General features: G+C 35.6%; 1 protein-coding gene across 6 annotated transcripts; it reads left to right on the top strand.

The window, feature by feature from the left end:
• The first annotated feature begins 2,702 nt into the window (after positions 1 to 2,702).
• LOC142162735 (uncharacterized) lies at positions 2,703 to 10,119 on the top strand. Of its 6 annotated transcripts, none has more exons than XM_075219375.1 (3): positions 2,756 to 3,026; positions 5,284 to 5,373; positions 5,488 to 10,119. In XM_075219375.1, the coding sequence occupies exons 1-3, from the start codon at positions 2,771 to 2,773 to the stop codon at positions 5,775 to 5,777; spliced, it is 636 nt and encodes a 211-aa protein (XP_075075476.1). In that variant the 5' UTR covers positions 2,756 to 2,770; the 3' UTR covers positions 5,778 to 10,119. The 6 variants fall into 6 exon arrangements, 1 of the variants encoding a protein (XP_075075476.1); XR_012694076.1 differs by lacking the exons at positions 5,284 to 5,373; positions 5,488 to 10,119 and adding exons at positions 4,867 to 4,950; positions 5,029 to 5,215 and having other exon boundaries at positions 2,827 to 3,026; XR_012694075.1 differs by lacking the exons at positions 5,284 to 5,373; positions 5,488 to 10,119 and adding exons at positions 4,867 to 4,950; positions 5,029 to 5,215 and having other exon boundaries at positions 2,843 to 4,757.
• Positions 10,120 to 19,176: the final 9,057 nt, after the last annotated feature.

Raw genomic sequence — 19,176 nt, 5'->3', positions numbered from 1 at the left:
AGAGTTTTTCCAATTAAAGTGACGTTTTGAAAAGAGATTATTTATTATTTGGAGTCACCACTTGGAATTGAGTTTTGGTGTTCCAAGTTACCTTTTATTTGAATACCTTATCAAAAGGAAAGTTTGACTCCTAATTTATGGTCTATGAAAACAGAAGACCGAGTAAGAAATTCTGTTGATCTATGGGAAGATGCAAAGCACCCCTCAAGTCCCGTGATTCTAGCATGGTCGCTTTTATTGACTAATAAAGGCTTAAATCAATTTTTGGATATTCTTGTATTGTATTGATTATGATTTGCCTATTACCACTTAATTAATTATTATATTTTATTGATTGTATTCACCAAGACGCGGTATACACATAAGATATTCTTCTTTGAAGTTGGACGTTAAACCAAGGTACGTGAATGTACATATGATTAAAACATTATTATTTTAAATTTGAAAGTACCAAGATGCAGGAATACACACATGATCCTTTTATTATTTAAGCATATCAATCCAAGGTTAGGGTATGATACATGGGCTAATATTAAAAGTGTGTCTAAAACTTTTATAGCATATCTAGAGTGTATATCTATATATTGGTTTTCTTTTACTTATTGCTACGAGTCTTGAGTTAGTTCGTGACTCATCTCGCTTTCTTGTAATTTTTTTTTCTTTTACCACTCTTTTTGTTTCATATAACGGACTTTGAATTAATTCGGAACTCACATCCCTTACTTATAAGTTATAATTATTTTGTATGAGTAGGCATTGTAATGTGCCTATACCTAATTAGTTATATTCTTCCATAACCCCATTTTTGGTAGAAATGTAAAAGACATGTATTTGACAGCTTAGCCTCCAACATCTAATTTATTTACAAAGAAGAATGTTTATGCTAACAGAATATAAAATGAAGTTTATATAATAAAGAGACAAACTCATAAAAATTCCAACTTATTCTTGAATGATGAAATAAAGAAAGAATCCACATTCTTAGATTAATTTAGGATAGCTAAACATTGTACTAAAATAATTTACAGTTAGTAAAAAATTGGAGAATTGATACAACTAACGAGATTTTCTTTAAACTATTCCTACTAAAACTAACACTTGAAAAACTTTTAGTTTTCATGGCCAAATAGTTAAACATGTAAACGTATATTCCAACTTATTATAGAAGTCCTCGGCCAACATGCTCAGATTTCTTAAATTGCAACTGGCGAAGTCCGCCCATCGAACTCGTCCAAAGACAACCTCGGTGGGCGGAGGGACTAACTGTATGGATCAAAGCCTGATCGAAAGAATCTTGTCTAAGAGAGGATAACTAAGAGCTGATTAGGCCGAGGTCAGGCTTAAGAAGTAACATATTGACGAGCTGAGAAGCTAGGGTCGAGCACTCAGATCGGTCCAAACGATTAGTTTAATAATAAAATATTTTAAAGAAATATTCTACAGAATATTCTCTGCACTCATACTTTTGGTTAGGTAAGAGATCTGTCCCATATAAGTAGAATAGAGAGAGAAGAGAAATGCATGTAACATTCTATATGATAAACTCTCTCTTGAAAAGTTGACTCTCAAGCAAATCACAAACACTGTCTTTACATAAAGATTCGATTTTGTTGTTGGTCCCAAGTTTTCTCACATCAGATCTAAGCTTTCTATATTCCTACATTTGTCTGTCTTACATCATTGTCAGTGGGAGAATCATCCACCTCATTGAATATTTGGGTGAATCACTCTCTATTTACATCTATTGCCATTTAACATCTTTATTGCTTGTCATTATTCCCTCGTACATTCATAACAATATCATTAAATATCCCCTTCGCATTAAATAGCTTTAAGTGCAATTTTACGTTATTCATATTTAACAGTTGCAGATCTAGGATTTATTATGTTTAACTAGTATTTACCCATTATCATCTTATTTGATTAGTTTAACAAAAGGGCTTAACACTTTTTGGTCAAACAATAATCATGCTTTCTAATCTCTTCCCCTTCTTCTAATTAATATCACTAAAATTTATACTAATATTGTGTTTTCACATTTCATTTTTTTCTCTTTCATCTTCCATGATAGTAATAATAAGCTGTAAATTTCTAAAATTAATTATCGTTGCATATTTCAGTTTTATTTTTTTTCAGATTTTACGGTAGTAGGAATATCTTTGCAGATGTTTCACTCTATTAAAATACACATCAAATTCTCTGATTATTATATCACATTTCTCTCTCCCAAAAAATTCATTGGGTTTCTGCTTGGCCTACTTTCCTATGTAACATCACAAGTTATATTTTTTATCAAGAAGAACAACAAAAAAACTTAATAGAGAAAAACCTATCATAATCTATAAAAAAAAAACTTATTATAATTTATGGCCTATTTACAAGAATGACTGGCCAAAATTAATAGAAAGATGACTTCAAGGATTAATTAAACCAAGTGTTCAAGCCTAGATCTATTCATGACAAATTTATGAACTGAACTTCGAAGATGATTTGAATCAACCAAGACAAGAGATATATTTTAAGAGCACTATACACACTAAATTATAGATTTAGATGACGGTAAATTCGATACCAAACAAGCACAATCTCACATTTGTACAACAAACTTTTAAGAAAATTGATATTCTGCTATATAGAAGAGCCCTAAAGCAAGCATGAGACTGTCGACATCCCTGCTTGTCGACCAAGGGCTATTTGGTCATTTTAGTCCAGCTGTATATTAAATTGTCTATTATGACCCTTATGAGTGTTACCGAATGCCGATTAGAATATGGATTCTAAGGTCAATTTAACCTATCCCACCTGGCAGTCACCGCTACAGATGTTGCCTTTATGTATTTTGCATCATATTTCAAGCGTTAAACACCAGATTTCATCTTACTTTACTCCGTTCCATCGTCTTTCCCTACTGCGCTTCTTCTCCAATCGTAATTTTCTCTGCTCTATCGTCTTTCCCTGCTATACTTCTTCTCCAACAATTCTCGATTTCTCTCCGGGATTCTCTTTTGTGAATATCAATATTTCTGGTGAGTCTTTCTGTAATATTGTACTGCCCTTTTTCTGTTTGCTTTGCTTCCTGTTTAGTCGGTTTTTGACTGAGCATATATCTGTATAGTAGAAATTGTTTGTGGTTCTGTTGGTTCTTGAATAGACCACTGAAGGGTCTTTCTTTGGGTTCCTGAATGTATTATGGTCAAATTTGATTATATCTTGTACAGATTGAATTGGTACACTTCTAATAAAACTCATATGATCACTGAAATTGCAAAAGAGTGTGGGATAGATTTCCAAAGAAAATCTTTATTTTATTTTGCTACAAAATAGCTGCGTCCGAAGGTAAAACTTTGGGTATCGCGGCATCGAAAGGTAAGCACCACAGTATGATAAGATTCTTCTTGAATGGCTGTGTGTCTCTTTGTTTGTGCCGAGTGAGTACTTTACCGACGCCCACAAGCTGTTTGTTTTTCTGCCTCTGTCAATATCAATGTCGTGAGCTTACTTTTAAGGGCGGCTATGTGAAACCTTGAACGCAAGATCAAACTGGAGAATTTACATAATCATCGTGAACTAACAAAAAAATATCATCTTTAATATTAGTCATCATTAAATAAATTGAGAAAACTTGACACGATCAAACTAGCTTCTGCCCTTTGCTTCATTAGGTGTGTGTATAATATCCTCTAAGAACTTTATTGATGTATCTAAAAAAATTGTTCACATGGTATTTATTGCTATAGTAGCAAGAACCTCTTGGCCAAGTGATAAAGTTAAAATTTAAACCAAAAGCAAACAATGGAAATACCAATCAGACACCAGCCTACGTAGAAACTTTCCTCAGACATAGCAATGAAGGCCCATATGAGTATATTGATCTAAAATCTAAGTTGAAATGCATTTGTCAAAGGACATACATTGCCTCTTCAATACAACGCATATTCCATTGTCTTAGATTCAATATGAAGTTACTGAGTTAGTGAATTGTGTAACAGAACATTATCCTTTATTCTCCGGTAGGAAATAAGTAATCATATCTCCCTGTTGTGTCTATCATGTTGCAATATTTGTAATATCTTTTCTCTACTTAGTTACAGAGTAAGTATGCCAACATAGAAAAAATTCTGTATATTCCAAATAGGCTAGAATTTCCTTGATATGATAATCATTTTTTTAAAAAGAAAAACAAATACCTTGCAAATTTTCAGCTTTTCGAAAACTAATTGGCAAAATAATATGAAATAGAATTTAAATGGGAAAGATTAGTGGTTTCTGGAGACTACTGAATACGAATTAAGGATCATGAAGTTTTATAACAATAAAATGATTCAAAGTAAGTCTTGATTTTGTTTTCTTAACCTTGACTATCAATGGTTGGAGGTAGTATGATAACATTGTCCTGGGTTTCTTCTGAAAGATTAGTTACCTAGCTGGAGGTAGTTTTATTTAAATTGTTGAAATTGCAAATGTCGACAGACAATAAAACCAAAGCGTCAACTAACTGCCCACCAAAAAAGAAGTGCCAGTACTCAGCAGAAATAATGTCTAAAATCAAGCTTAGGAGACGTGACCTGTATAAACAGTTACCAGTTGATAAAAAAGAGTCGCTTCTATCACAGCGACGATTAAAAGAGCTTGAATAAAAAAAAAACAGCACGTACTGATTGATTACACTGAAGAAGAGTCATTTTTCCAAGCTGGGGCTAACTTGCGTAAGCAAAGAACTCTCACGATAAACGAACCATCTTCTGTTGGTAACAAAGGTACGAAATGAAAAGAAGGTATAGTTCTTACATGAAAATATGTGTTGCTTTGATGGTAGTGTTTACATTAAATTTTCTAATGGTAAACATGTTTTGCTTCCTATATTAGTTGATATATCTGCATTTGACGGGGCATCAATCGATTCTAACAAAGAAAAGAATATTACTGACTATTTGTCTGTGTTTGAACTTGGTAAGTAACAGAAAGTATATTGTTTCACTTTATATTTATTGTATTTTAATATACTAATTATAATTTTTTGTACATTAGGTTCGACATCTGGTGTACCTTGCGAGGGACACGATGCAGAGCCGTCGGCTGTTAAAAATAAAGATTTTCCTCAATTTTTATCTTATAAAGACATTCATTTCTACTCTTTTCACAGGAATAATATTATATGTTATTTATCTTAAATGAGTCTATAAGCTAAAATACATAAATACTTTGTGCTTTTTCCTGATCAGTTTTGTACCTATTCAGGCTTCATTATATGCTTTTAAACATCTTGACAATTGTTTTTGCCAGCTGCCAGCCTTGAAGCTCATGTGCCTAAATTAAGGGGCAATTTGAAAAAAGGGAAGAGCATATGTGATGCTCCTACCATTCGTAAAACAGGTAAACTTAGCCTTTATATTATACTTTGTTGGCAATGACATATTAAACCATGCGTGTCTACGCATACCTCATGTTACAATAATGTCCACCATAATGATACTTTTACGTATTCAGCTAATAACCAGACCAAAAAGGTATGCCTGGCTACTAAAGAGCAACAATGTGACTATGTTGCTCTAAAAAAGGTTCCGAACTGCCAGTACTGTGGTGCCAAAAAAATTGAGTATGAACCTCCAGGATTTTGTTATAGCAACGGTTCGATTAAGTTGACATCACATGAAATGCCTGCTGAACTATTGAATCTCTATTTAGCCAATACTGAAGAATCTAAGCACTTTCGTACTTATCTTAGAATGTACAATAACATGTTTGCGTTTACTTCACTTGGAGTGAACTATGACTAGGCACTAGCGAAAAGAAACTATGGTATTTACACATTTAGAGTACAAGGACAAATGTATCACTTCATAAATGATTTAATTCCATCAAATCGATAGCCAAGAAATTTACAACTGTATTTTTATGATGATAATACTAAAATGTTGAATCGAATGACTTACTCAGGTATACTTAGACAATCAGTTGTTGAGAAGTTAATGGATATTCCTACTGTATTTTCTTGAAATCTCTAATACATATTCCAGAATTATCAAACTTTTATATTGCATTGAGGAGTGGTTCTGGCATAGATCAACGAATATATAACCTACCAACTGTGTCAGACGTAGCGGCGTTATGGCTAGAACAAGAAACAAATAATAATACTTCTGGACCCCATATTCGAATTTACACTCAAAGTAACAAGAGTCAGCTGGTAAATTACTATTACGGTTGCTATGACCCTTTGCAGTATCCGCTTTTACTACCTTACGATAAAAACAGATGGCATTCTGGTATTCAAAAGGTTGCACAACCATGGAATAAATTGAGAAAAAAGAGAGCTTACTACGAAAAAGAACAACTTCCAACTTTATCTAATATGTGTTCAATTGATGGGCTACTTGATATGGAAGCTGAAGTTCTGGAAAAGGGAAAACGAAAAAGGGATAATGTTTCTTGTCGTGAATATTATTGTTACAAACTTCAGATGAGAGATAATGAAGAGAACGGAGTTTTACATTCTGGCAACTCAGTTGATGAGTTTATAAAAGTAGAAACTCAGAGGTTAGATTTTGCCTCATTTAACCAAGATTTATTTCTGATTGATGTACTACAAGGCATTCTTGATATCCTACGACTTGGTGAAAGAGAAGCTTCCAAGATAGGAAAAAAGAACTTTCTCCCGACAAAACACATTCATGCTTAAAATCATGACATTACCATTAAACTAACAAGGAGATTAGATATTACCTTTTGCAAAGATTTCACAATAGATAAATAGATACAATCTACTGATTTTTAGAGTTGAAAATAGTTAACTTTCGGATCCGCAAACTCAGAACCTTGAATAATCCCGAATTTCGGCTTCGAACAGAAGAATTCGGCCAAAACTATATTTTCAATAAATTGTACTCTAAGAATGATGTTCTTTTCTCGTCGTTGTATTTTATCTTATCAAGTTGCTCTTGTTTGCTAAAATCTCGTTTCTTTCCTTTTTGTTTTTTTTTTCTTTATTTCTTCCTCACTTTTTATATCCTTTTCCAAAAATCCCCCTCTTGATTTTTGAAGTGTATTATATTGATTCTATTTTGGAACTAGCTCTCTCTACTATGAACTCTAACATACTTGCACCTTCAAATTCAATACCACCTAAACCACCAGATACTACTGTACATACTACCATGAACCTTGACTCCAGTGTTTCTCAAACACCACCTGCAGATAGCACTACAAAATCCTACCTTCATACACTTCTTTCACATACTAGTTCATCTTCCCTTACCACCAACCCCTCCTTCTTCACCCTACTTCCGATATCTTTGATGAAACAGAGCCACCTACTGATTCTTCAAATTTCATTTCATTAACTATTGATGAGAAAGCAAGACTTTATGCACCTTGGAAGCATGCTGTCATTGTTAAGGCTTTTGGTCGAAAGGTTGAACATCAACTTCTTCGCCAAAAAATTTACGCCCAATGGAAATCAACGGAAAATCTTCCTCTAATTGATCTAGAATCTGATTTTTTCCTTCTTAAATTTCAAAAGGAGGAAAATAAAATTCGTGCTCTGCAGGAAGGACCTTGGTTCATCTTGAACCATTTTCTTTCCGTTAGACAATGGGAGCCAAAGTTTATGGCTTCTGAAACTAAAATTACATCTTCAGCCATTTGGTTACGTCTCCCAGAATTACCACTTGAATTTTGCGATGTTCAATTATTGAAAACACTGGGAAATAAAATTGGGAAAATTCTTACAGTCGATACATGCACCTCTTCCATAACACGAGGCAGATATACACGATTATGTGTGGAGGTACCGTTGGATCAACCGTTAAAAACTCACCTTTTTATAGGCAAGACATAACCAAACGATCCTTTACGAAGGTTTAAATATGCTGTGTACTAAAGGTGGACGACTTAGCCATAATCAAAGGGCCTGCTCTTACATTATTTCCACCAACTCCACTACAAATACCACTGCATCCACTCAATCTCCTACAGACGAATGGAAGATTGTACAATTTCCTAAGAAATCCCTACTGAAATCTAATGCCATCACCGACGTTCATTCTTCAGCCTCTCCATTCCCAGGTAAGTAGATGAGGACAACAGGTATGATTAACAACCCTAATAAGCTTTTGTTTAATAATCTCTCAATAAACAATCCTCATTCGCCTATTACAAATTTTTTAGCTAATAATTCTGCTACAACTGCCACGTCAAATCTTGTCACTACTAATAAATTTAATTTATTGTTACAATAAAGAAAGAGAGGGTTTAATTAATCTTGATGGCCCTCAAACAAATCTTCCCCCACTAGAAACCTTCTTAACCAGATGGCCCAATCACCTTTAAGCCACATTCCAACACCTATCCCTTTCCATGCAAAGGGACACGATAGCCTAAACCACATGCAAATGTTCTCACCACCAATAACCAAATCCGACACCACACCCCTACAAACCCTAGCTTCCAACCGACCTAATTATTGTAATACTACTTCCAATACTGGTTTTCCCTCCCCCCTTACGCCAAACCACTGTTTCTTCCATACAAACCTCTCCACAAGTTATATCCTCTACTACTACTCCATTACCTCTACCTCCAAGTCTATCACCTCATCATTCTCCACCGTCCCTTTCCACCACTTCCTCATCATCTTTATCAAATCACTCTCCACTATCTACAAACTCCAAGACCACTCCCTTATCTAGTCTTTCAAATATACAAGATAATTAATCACAATTTCAATCACCTTCTACGACCCCGCCCTCCTCAGAATATTCACCGGCTCACTCATCTCTTCAACACCTCCTCTCTCCCACCTCCACATTTAATCATGGAACCCAACACTATAATCTACACTGCCCAAACCTCTTATGTAACGACCGAGCCATCATCCTGGCTAGAAATAGCACTTTAGAACCATGCTCTCACATTCACAATGGAAGTGAATCATCAGGAAGTGACACTCCTCATAAACAACCCAGTGGATCTGGCACAAATCATTATGGAGGGTATAACTCTAGGGACGGAGCATTATGGCCGGTACCACTGGTCTATGATGCAAAGCCCATATCTCGCTCCTTATCACCCTCTCCAGTTACCAACACCTTTTTGGGACCCTACACATTTTCACCCACACTATCTCCAGATGGCTTTTTACCCCTTTCCTCTGCAGACTCCAACAACACCATGGATCCAACCCTACTCAGTCCCACCGCATCCCCTTCCTATATTGGACCCCTTTCCAGCTCCTCTTCTATCCCCACCACCATCACCACCACACCCTCATCATCAAGCAGGGCAGAACATGCTATTTCAAGAAGAACTCGAAGCAGCCATACTCTACAACAGGGAGACGAGACCAGTGCATGCATGGCTCGATTCAATAAAAGTCTTTGTCCAAAAAGAGGAATACGAAAGGAAAATTTACATTCGTTGTCCCACAAATCTAATGACTACATCATTTCGCATCAGGCCAACCACCAATCCCGACTTAGGGAAATATGCCATGTTACTCATGCCTACCTACGTCTGAGACCAGGAGAGAGCACTTCCACAGTGAGGAATCAACAGAGCAGTCCACTACTCACCCCAAATGACACTCACATGAATTTCATCATATGGAATTGTAGGGGAGCCTGGTCAGCAGAGTTTCGACGTAATTTTCGATCCCTACTTGATTACAACCACCCTTCGTTAGTTGTGTTATTGGAAACACATTGTCAGGATCATCAACACTTGAAAGAAGAGTTTAATTTCAATGGCTTAATTGAGGAACCTGCTATTGGATAGTCAGGTGGTATAGCACTCTTGTGGGATACCGATGCACTAACAGTAGAATATGTGGCTTCCACACGCTAAGAGCTCCACTGCCACAGTAGAATATGTGGCTATTCACTGCAATTTATGCAAGCAATGATTTAGATAACAGAATTACTCTCTGGAATAACATTATGTGCATGCATGATATTTATAAAGGACCTTGGTTTAGAGGGTGGATTTTAATGAGATCGCTCATGCCACATATAAGTTTGGAGGTCAACAAATTAATATTTCTAGGTCAAATAGGTTTATTGATTGCATAAACTATTGTAATCTTGCTGATTTAAGATATAAAGGCAGTCGATATACTTGGACAAACGGTCGTCACAATCGTCATAATATTCTGGAAGGTATTGATCGTTGCTTAGCGAATTATGATTGGCTTAGGCTGTATCCTAATGCTCTTATCACACATTTACCACGCACTCATTCGGATCATTGTCCTTTATTACTAGAACTTCAACACTGTCCTCTCCCTCGTCAGAAAATTTTCCGCTTTGAAACAATCTGGGCTACTCACCCTACGTTCAAATATACAATTACTTTCTGCAATTGAAAATTTCACTGACATTGTACAAGAATGGAATAACACTACTTTTGGTAATATCTTTGCACGTAAGCGTAAAATTTTGCCTCGTTTAGGAGGAATTCAGTCTTCAAATTATTCTACAAGTGTATTTTTACAAAATTTGGAAAAACAATTAAAATATGACTTTAATACAATCTTACAACTGGAAGAGGATTTTTGGAAACTTAAGTCCCGTATAAACTGGTTAAATGATGGCGATGCTAATACGAAAATTTTTCATCTATCTACTCTAAATCGTCGCAGACAAAATCGTATAACTGCTCTACAAGATCAAGGTGGTAATTGGATAACTAACCCTCATATTATTAAGCTAAATATTATCACTTATTATCAGTCTCTATTCCAAACACAACATATTTATTCAAAAAGCAACTACCAAATCCAACCTTCAAATGTTCTCAGTTAACAGGAACAAAATTCCTTAACCACCCCGCTTCAAGATCATGAAATTATCACTACATTACATTCTTTCAAACCTCTCAAGGCTCCAGGTCCAGATGGCCTGCACCTTTTCTTTTACCAAAATTATTGGCATATCATAGGTAATTCAGTGAAATACTTTTGCCACAAAATTTTCCAAGATCATGAGATGAACCCCAACATTAATAACACCCTAATTTGCCTCATCCCTAACAATAAAAATGCTTCTTCTATTTCCCACTATCGACCTATAAGCCTTTTCAACACTATTTACAAGCTTATCACAAAAATTATTGTTATTAGACTAAAACCAATGCTAGACCATCTTATTAATCCTACTCAATCTAGCTTTCAAAAAATAGGCGAGCTTCAGATAATGCAATTATAGTACAAGAAATAATCACAAGATTCCAAAAAATGAAAGGAAACAATTCTCATATGCTTATCAAATTAGATCTTGAAAAAACTTTTGATAAATTGGAATGGTCTTTCATTCATTACACTCTTGTTACTCTTAAGTTTCCACCAACTTTTATTCAATTAATTATGTCCTGTATCACTTCTACCTCTACAGCCATAATTATAAATGGTAGCCCTCCGAATATTTTCAGCCTACAAGAGGCTTAAGACAAGGCGACCCACTATCTCCATATTTGTTTATCCTTTGCCTTGAAATGCTCTCGCTCACAATTCACACAGCAGTGGACTACTGCATTTGGCAACCTCTCACTCTTGCTAAAAAGGGACCACAATTATCACATCTGTTTTTTGCAGATGATATTATTCTCACAGCAAAAATTACTCCTTCTACGTGTAACTCAATTGTTAACACTCTTGCTAAATTTACCACACATTCAGGCCAAACTATTAATTTCCAAAAATCTAACATTTTCTTCTCAAAAAACTGTCCACTCCCAACTAGACAAACTATCCTTCATCTCTTTCATATGAAGGAGGGAAAAATATTTGGTAGATATTTAGGATTCCCAATCTTTACCAAATCATTTTTCAAAAGAGATTATCAATTTTTACTTGACAATTTTAAAAATAAACTAGCGGGTTGGAAAACAAATTTTTTATCTAATGCCGGTAGAACAACACTCATTCGTTCTACCCTAAACCAACTACCCAACCATCTCATGCAATATAACACACTACCTGCATCCAGAATTTCACATCTCAATCGTTATCAAAGAAATTTTCTTTCGGGCACGACTTCGCAAAAGAAAAAATTACATCTTATAAAATGGCATACTGTAACCCAACCTTTATATCACGGTGGATTGGAAATTCAAAACCTAACCATTAAAATAAATCTTTACACGCAAGCCTTGCATGGAGACTCTTTCAGAATCCAAATCAACTTTGGGCACAAGTACTGTTGCATAATTATCTTCGCCTCAAAGATCACATAAAAAATATTGTCTCCTCAACACAGTCGCTCTCTACTTCAGATAGTTTTTGTAATAGTACTATACTGAATACCAATGACTTAGTACCTAATAGTCCCCTCCATGCAGGGACACCAGTAGCTCCTCTTATGTATTTCCATTAGCTACTATGATGCCTAGCTTGCATCAAGTTTGATGTATTAGTATGATGTATTGGTACTTTTATCTATAATATATGTTCTTCCTTTTGACCAAAAAAAAGTGTATTATATTGATGTGTTTGTGTGTTACGTTTGTGCCTTCATGTCAGGAAGTGGGGATGTGGGGGAGGATTTTATGAGGGGAGACGTGAGGGAGAGGGGAAGCGAGGGAGTTAGGGAAATGAGTAGATCATGGGGTTAGTTAGGCTAAAACTAGGGATTATGGGATTAGGATAGTTGTTAGCAAGTAAAATCAGATTTTTTGAGATAAAAGTTTGTAAACTTTATCTCTTTCACGTTAACTTCATTTTGCTTTTTTTTTTTTAAATATTTTTTTAAAAAGATAAATTAAATTATAAAGATAAGAAGATTAACCAACATTTCTTACTATATAGGAAAACTATATATTTACATTTACTTTAAATGATACTAAGAAAGATTCTATAGCTTACTTATTCAAATTCTAATTAAAAGAAATCATATATATATACACACATATATATTTGCGAATTTTCTTTTCGTTTGTTGTAATTAGAAATAAAATCTACACTCTAAGAATGTGAGTATTTTTTTTATTTTTTTATTTGTAAATCGAATAAAATCTATTAAGAGTAAGATAAAAGTTTAAAACATCAAGATTAGACCTAAAGAAATATTTACACTAAAATAGTATAGAATTTAGGTGTGGTAAAAAATTAGTTGTTCACAGCATGCCCCTATTTTCTTGGAAATATGAAGAGTTTTTAGGCAAATAAAATAAACAAGGTGACTGATTTTTGACCTCACTATTATTTGAAAAGGAAAAGAAGAGAAAAGAAGAGGTTGCGACCAAGCCTCGGTTTCATGCAGCCTACATATCCCGGATTATAAGGGAATCAGGTCACGTATAGTTCAAATAAAAAATAACAGATAAAGTATGCTTAGATGGAGAGCCAAGCGAAGTTTCGTAGAGGTTCTGATCCGCGGTTCCTACTACTACATCAAAATGAAAAGAAAATTACATAAATCTAACAGTTACAAAATTCCTATCTAAATGCCATCTGAATCTTGTCTTGATTCTTGACTTGCTCCCCCCATTGATTTTAGACTGAAATTTGATGCTCTCGATGTAACAGAATGAAATATTCTCACAGGCTTGTTTCTTGATCAGATGATGAGAAGATGGATCTTGAGACCTTATGTCTCTGTATGCATTATGTCAAAGCTGGTTGCGGCTGGTATTGAGATCAAACGTTCCACTTTCTCAGGCAAGAGATGGAATCTTATTTTTGCACATCCAATCCATGCTTTTCAAAAAAGCCTACAAGCCAACACAGACTAACACAATGAACAAAAATTTTCTTCCCCAATTTGCATTAGAAATTTTTTATGAGTTACTGAAATATAATAAACCATCTTTGCTATTGCAGAATAAAGAATTGAAAAAGAAATAGGCTTTGTTTTTTGATAATAGGAGATGTCGTACCCTATAATAACAAGAAGGAAGGCAACCAGGAGATGTTGTACCCTGTGTTGACAATAAGATGAGGCTCGTGACACTTCAGGAAGCAGCTAGGGAATGTTGTACCCTATGTTGGCAATAAGAAATACAACCAGGGGATGTAGTACCCTGTGTTGGCATAAGATGAGGCTCGTGCCACTCTAGGATGCCAGTTGTACGCTATGTTGGCAATAAAATGAGGCTCGTGACACTCTAGGATGCTAGTAAGGAATGTCGTACCCTATGTTGGTAATAAAATGAGGCTCATGGCATTCTAGGATGCTACTAGGGAATGTCGTACTTGTCACGACCCAAACTGATGGACCGCGACGGGCACCCGGTACCTTACTCAATCGAGTACCAACATAACGTATCTTTTCATGTCATAATATCATAAATAACTGAGCTGGAGAGGCTGCCATGAAATAGGTAGAATACAACAAGTAATGCCAACTTATACATAAGACATATGTGCCTCTAAGACCAAAATAACCACTTGAACACTGAACATAGGCCGACAAAGCCATACGATCTTTTACGTGCATGACATCTATCTACAAGCCTCTAAGAATACATAATTTTCATAAAGGTCAGGACAGAGTCTCGCCATACCAAACAATACACATCTAACTCATACTAACCAAACAAGCAACTCCGAAGCACCAACATCTTCCGTTGAGCTGATGGCCTACTTGGAAGGCTCTTGACCTGTCTATTGGGACCTGCGGGCATGAAACGTAGTGTCCCCAGGCAAAAGGAACGTCAGTACGAATAATGTACTGAGTATGTAAGGCACATAAATAAGTGCATAACAGACATAGAGGAAATATAGAGTAAATGACTCCACCTGTAAGTCTGGATAACTTTGTAAATCATGAAATAATTATAGTGTCATGCATATGCGTATGAATGTCATGTCGTGCATAGGTACATATTTCATAACATCATCAGCCTCTAAGGGCGTCCCATCATATCATCTCGGCCACTGTGGGCAATATCATCAACGTATACATGCTGATCAGGTGGTGGTGCGTATATAATGCCATAACCTTTTCCATATCCCATATACTTATACATACATACATATATATGCGTATATAATACTATCATACATACATACATACATATATACGCGTATATAAAGCCATCTGGTCATGGGTCAATGTACTTGAATGCAATGCATGAAAAGTACGTTAATAAAATCTTTCGGAATGTCATAATACCATTTTGCCTTTGAGTAATATCGTAAAGTAAACTCTTTTCAACTTTTGTATTTTTCTGAGACCCATGAACATAGAATATTATGACACATGGAAATTCAAGAACATAGATATCTTTAATACTTCTATGAATAGAGCCATTTATGGAATTTGTGCATTTGCTCGTTTCGTTTGTGTCGTATAGATCATGCCAAAAAGAAAGAAGGGATAGCCTTAACATACTTGGGGTAGAGAAAAATTCGTATAATATTCTTGGAAAAGGTTGCACCGTACTCCTTTAGAATCGCAAAATTTTACGTTGCTACGGTTCTAACAATTCTCGTTGGAATTGTTTGGTTGCAAGAAGTTTGGTTGAAATCTTGTAATAATTGCTTGAAAGAATCACGTTGTTAAGGTAATGTTTTAGAATCTCATTGTAGAGTTTTGGTAAGGAATTTTGTAGGAATCTGATGTAGTTTTTTTTGAGAATGAAAATGTTGTTTTTGTTATTCAAAATCCAAGAACTTTGTTGAAGCTTTCCTTGTGATTGTAGAGGTTTAATATAATTTTAGATAGTCTTTTTAAGTCCTTGAGTGTGGGTCCCACTTATGTGGTGACTAAGCCATCATTCTTTCTTCATTTGCCACCTTATAACATAAATTTAAGAGTCATCAAATGAACTTTGACGTGCTGCCACATTGGGAGATTTAACTCCTTATCCAAAATGTCTTAATTTACTCAATTAGCTTAGTTACATAATTAATCTCCCACTAAAAATCCATAATTACCCAATTTTTCACGCAATTAAGAATTATCTCAAATTACTTAAAATATTACTCACTTTAAATACACCTTATATACCTTACTATCATGGTCATGCGCTACCTTGTATGACACTAGTCTATAAATACCGGATATTTTATCTCGAGCATATTTTATCCCAACATGTCAAACTTGGACGAAAATTCATTTTTCTTGACTTGCTTCCCCTCTCACCTTCACGAATTTACTCATCACTTGTTTGAAATAGCAAAATCCTTATAATCTCCAAATAATCTTTTACTTGGACTGATGTCAATTACCTTACGACAAATTCAACGTAAAATATTACAGGGTGCAACATCGTCGTAACTTAATACTGTGAAGCTTAACATCACCGTAATGTAATACTACAGGGTGTAACATTGTCGTAACTTAATACGGCGAAGCGTAACATCATCGTAATGTAATACTGCAAGGTGTAACATCATCATAATATAATATTGTAGGACGTAACATCATCGTAATATTGCGGGGTGTTACATCATTCCCCCCTCTGGAACATTCGTCCTCGAATGTTGACTGATGTTCTTATCATTTTCATAACTTATAGCTCTTGTGAATACCTTAATACTCTCATTGTCATTTAAGTAGTTGCCCTGTGAATAAATCCAAAGTCTAGGGTATTCCCCCCTTTAGTCTTTTTGCTCATATCATGACTTGTGGTCGAAATCTTTCTAATCTCGCAACTGCTGGTACCTCCTGTCATGCAGCCTGCATGACCTTGGCTTTGTAAGTGCGCTTATGCAATTCATTTTTCCTTTTTCCTTTTAGCTTTTAGTCAATCTCTAGGCCTTACTTTGTAAACATATACAAGGCTTAATTGGATGCCTCTCTAGGAATCGATAGGTGTACTGAAGTTCTTCGCTCGATACTTTGTAGAACTTGCGAATATGGCCATATCTTATTTCATAGATTCAGTTATCCATTCATATGGCTTTACTGTATCTACATGGGTCATTTTATACCATAATTTTTTTTTACTTCAATTTATCGTTATTGAGGTATTCTTACCAAACTCCTAGTTACTTTTGTTGCCTATCCTTTAGGTATAAATCTCAGTCCTTTAATGCTCCTTCTTTACCGTTCGTCTTAAGAAGGATGGCATAATATCATGTTATACTTTGTAATTTGTATATGTTCATTGTTGATTCACCTCAATGTTGATCTACAATCCTCCACTTGAAGATTTAAAACTTCTTACGTAATACGTTGCCGTTAGGGCTTACGTTGCATTGAAGAATATTTGAAGTGATTTCCATAATCGTATTTCATAGTGTCTCAATGTAATTCACCTTATGGGGGGGGGGGTTATCCTAATCTAGTGCCGTTAGTGAAATCTTTTCTCCCTTTCTTCTTTTTTTTCTTCTTTTCAAAATCATTATTCAAACGAAGGTCCAAATGTCATTCTTTATCTACCACAATTATACCCTCATCTCTTTCAAATGATATTAGTCTTACACTCCTTTGAGTTCATTCAGGCTATACTGAGCTTTCTATGACTTAGAGAAACCATTAGCTCGCTTGTTTTCATGGGTTTAATCTTGAGGACTTATCCATTCTCGTCACCTTCTCACTCGCCCTTTCGTATCCTTACTCTTGCCTTCCTAAAACCTTACCGCTTTGCCATACTTAAGCTCACGACCTACCCATATTTATTTATATTACTCGCAACCTTCCTTCAACTTGCTTGAATCATAGGTTTCCTTATGTCACTCTGGAACATCAAGCGAGACATCATATCGTCTCTAACTCTTCTTTACTGTCTTAATTAGCCTCTTCGATACCTAGAAACCATAGGCTATGAGATATTCCACTGACGATGCCGCTATCATTTTTGGATATTGAATCCCCACGCTTCTAGCCTTCTATCCGAAGTATCGACTATTCACAACTTTCTGCATTTGAGTATCTCGTACTTTTTTTACCTTTACCTTACTTACTTAAAATCTCGCATCATATCTTCTATCTCCTACATAACCTCCCTTCCACATAGGTATGATTCACACCACAACTTGAAGCTCTATTATAATACTACAATCCAGTGAGAGCTTCATACTGACTTCTTATGAGGCTGTTACTTTTTTTTAACTGACTTTATCATAGTGTCACGCCCCAACTTCGGGAGGCGCGACCGGCACTCAACCGAGTGAACCCAACTGAGCAAGCCTTATCAATTGCTATCTACCCAACTCGATAGGAATAATGAAGCCATGCTTACCTTTATTTGAACTAGGAAGGATAGTACATTCAACATCTTAGTTCATTTTATATCACAACATTTAAAACGTGGTTAAACTTCCAAGGTTCCATACAAGTTATAGTGTAGAAGAAAGCAAGAGTACAAGGTTACAGCACGGTCCATTGACCTATCCAATATCCATACATAACCCACACAAACGTCTACATAGTCTCTAGGGATACAAAAGAGTGTTGCAATACTTGCCGGTAACAAGGCTCCGGCTATACCTTACGCAAATACAAAAATAAGATTTCTAGGAGGGAAAGCGGCATGAGCCATGCAGGGCCCTGAGAGGAAAAGGGGCTCACCAATACAGCTGACGGAAAGTGATGGAGTGCTACTGTTGGTGGACTGGAGTACCTGCTATAGAACCACCTACAATCATAACACGAATGTAGCGCCTCCGGCAAAAGGGACGTCAGTACATTTGAATTGTACTGGCATGTATGAACAAACTTTACCCCAAGTAAAATCAAGAAATACACAGGTAACAAACAGTAATAGAATCAACAACACAATGCACATGAAAGAAACAACCAAAGCCAAATAAGTTCCACAATCTCTCCTTTTCCCCTTTCAACATTATTTCACTAACTTTACCCCAAGTAAAATCAAGAAATACACAGGTAACAACAATAATAGAATCAACAACACAATGCACATGAAAGGAAGAACCAAAGCCAAACAAGTTCCACAATTTCTCCTTTTCCCCTTTCAACATTATTTCATCACATCAATGGTTTCACAACTTTCACATATTTTCATTTCAATAGTGATTTCGATCACTTTTCCACCCTTATTACCTCGGCCACCCTTATTACCTCGGCCATCCTTATCACCACAACCCACACCTTATAACTTCGTGTTGCGGCGTGCAACCCAATCCCACCGGACAATTACATTTCACACGACAACACAACAATTCACAAAGAGTTTTCATAGACATCAATACCATTTCCATTATATGCAACAGTCCGTATACAATTTAAGTCACAACGATAATTGCCGCGACAAGTCACATATGATATTACCACA

The sequence above is a fragment of the Nicotiana tabacum genome, chromosome 8, assembly GCF_000715075.1.
Source record: "Nicotiana tabacum cultivar K326 chromosome 8, ASM71507v2, whole genome shotgun sequence".
Lineage (NCBI taxonomy): Eukaryota > Viridiplantae > Streptophyta > Magnoliopsida > Solanales > Solanaceae > Nicotiana > Nicotiana tabacum.
Note: the sequence above shows the minus strand (reverse complement) of the source record. Positions and strands in the feature narration are given on the sequence as shown.

Bases quoted from the DNA above. Each gene is read 5' to 3' on its own strand.
- LOC142162735 (XM_075219375.1), top strand. From the start codon at position 2,771: ATGGATTCTAAGGTCAATTTAACCTATCCCACCTGGCAGTCACCGCTA. The intron at 3,027-5,283 runs GTGAGTCTTTCT...TGTTTTTGCCAG, and splicing joins TGTGAATATCAATATTTCTG to CTGCCAGCCTTGAAGCTCAT. The intron at 5,374-5,487 runs GTAAACTTAGCC...TTACGTATTCAG, and splicing joins TCCTACCATTCGTAAAACAG to CTAATAACCAGACCAAAAAG.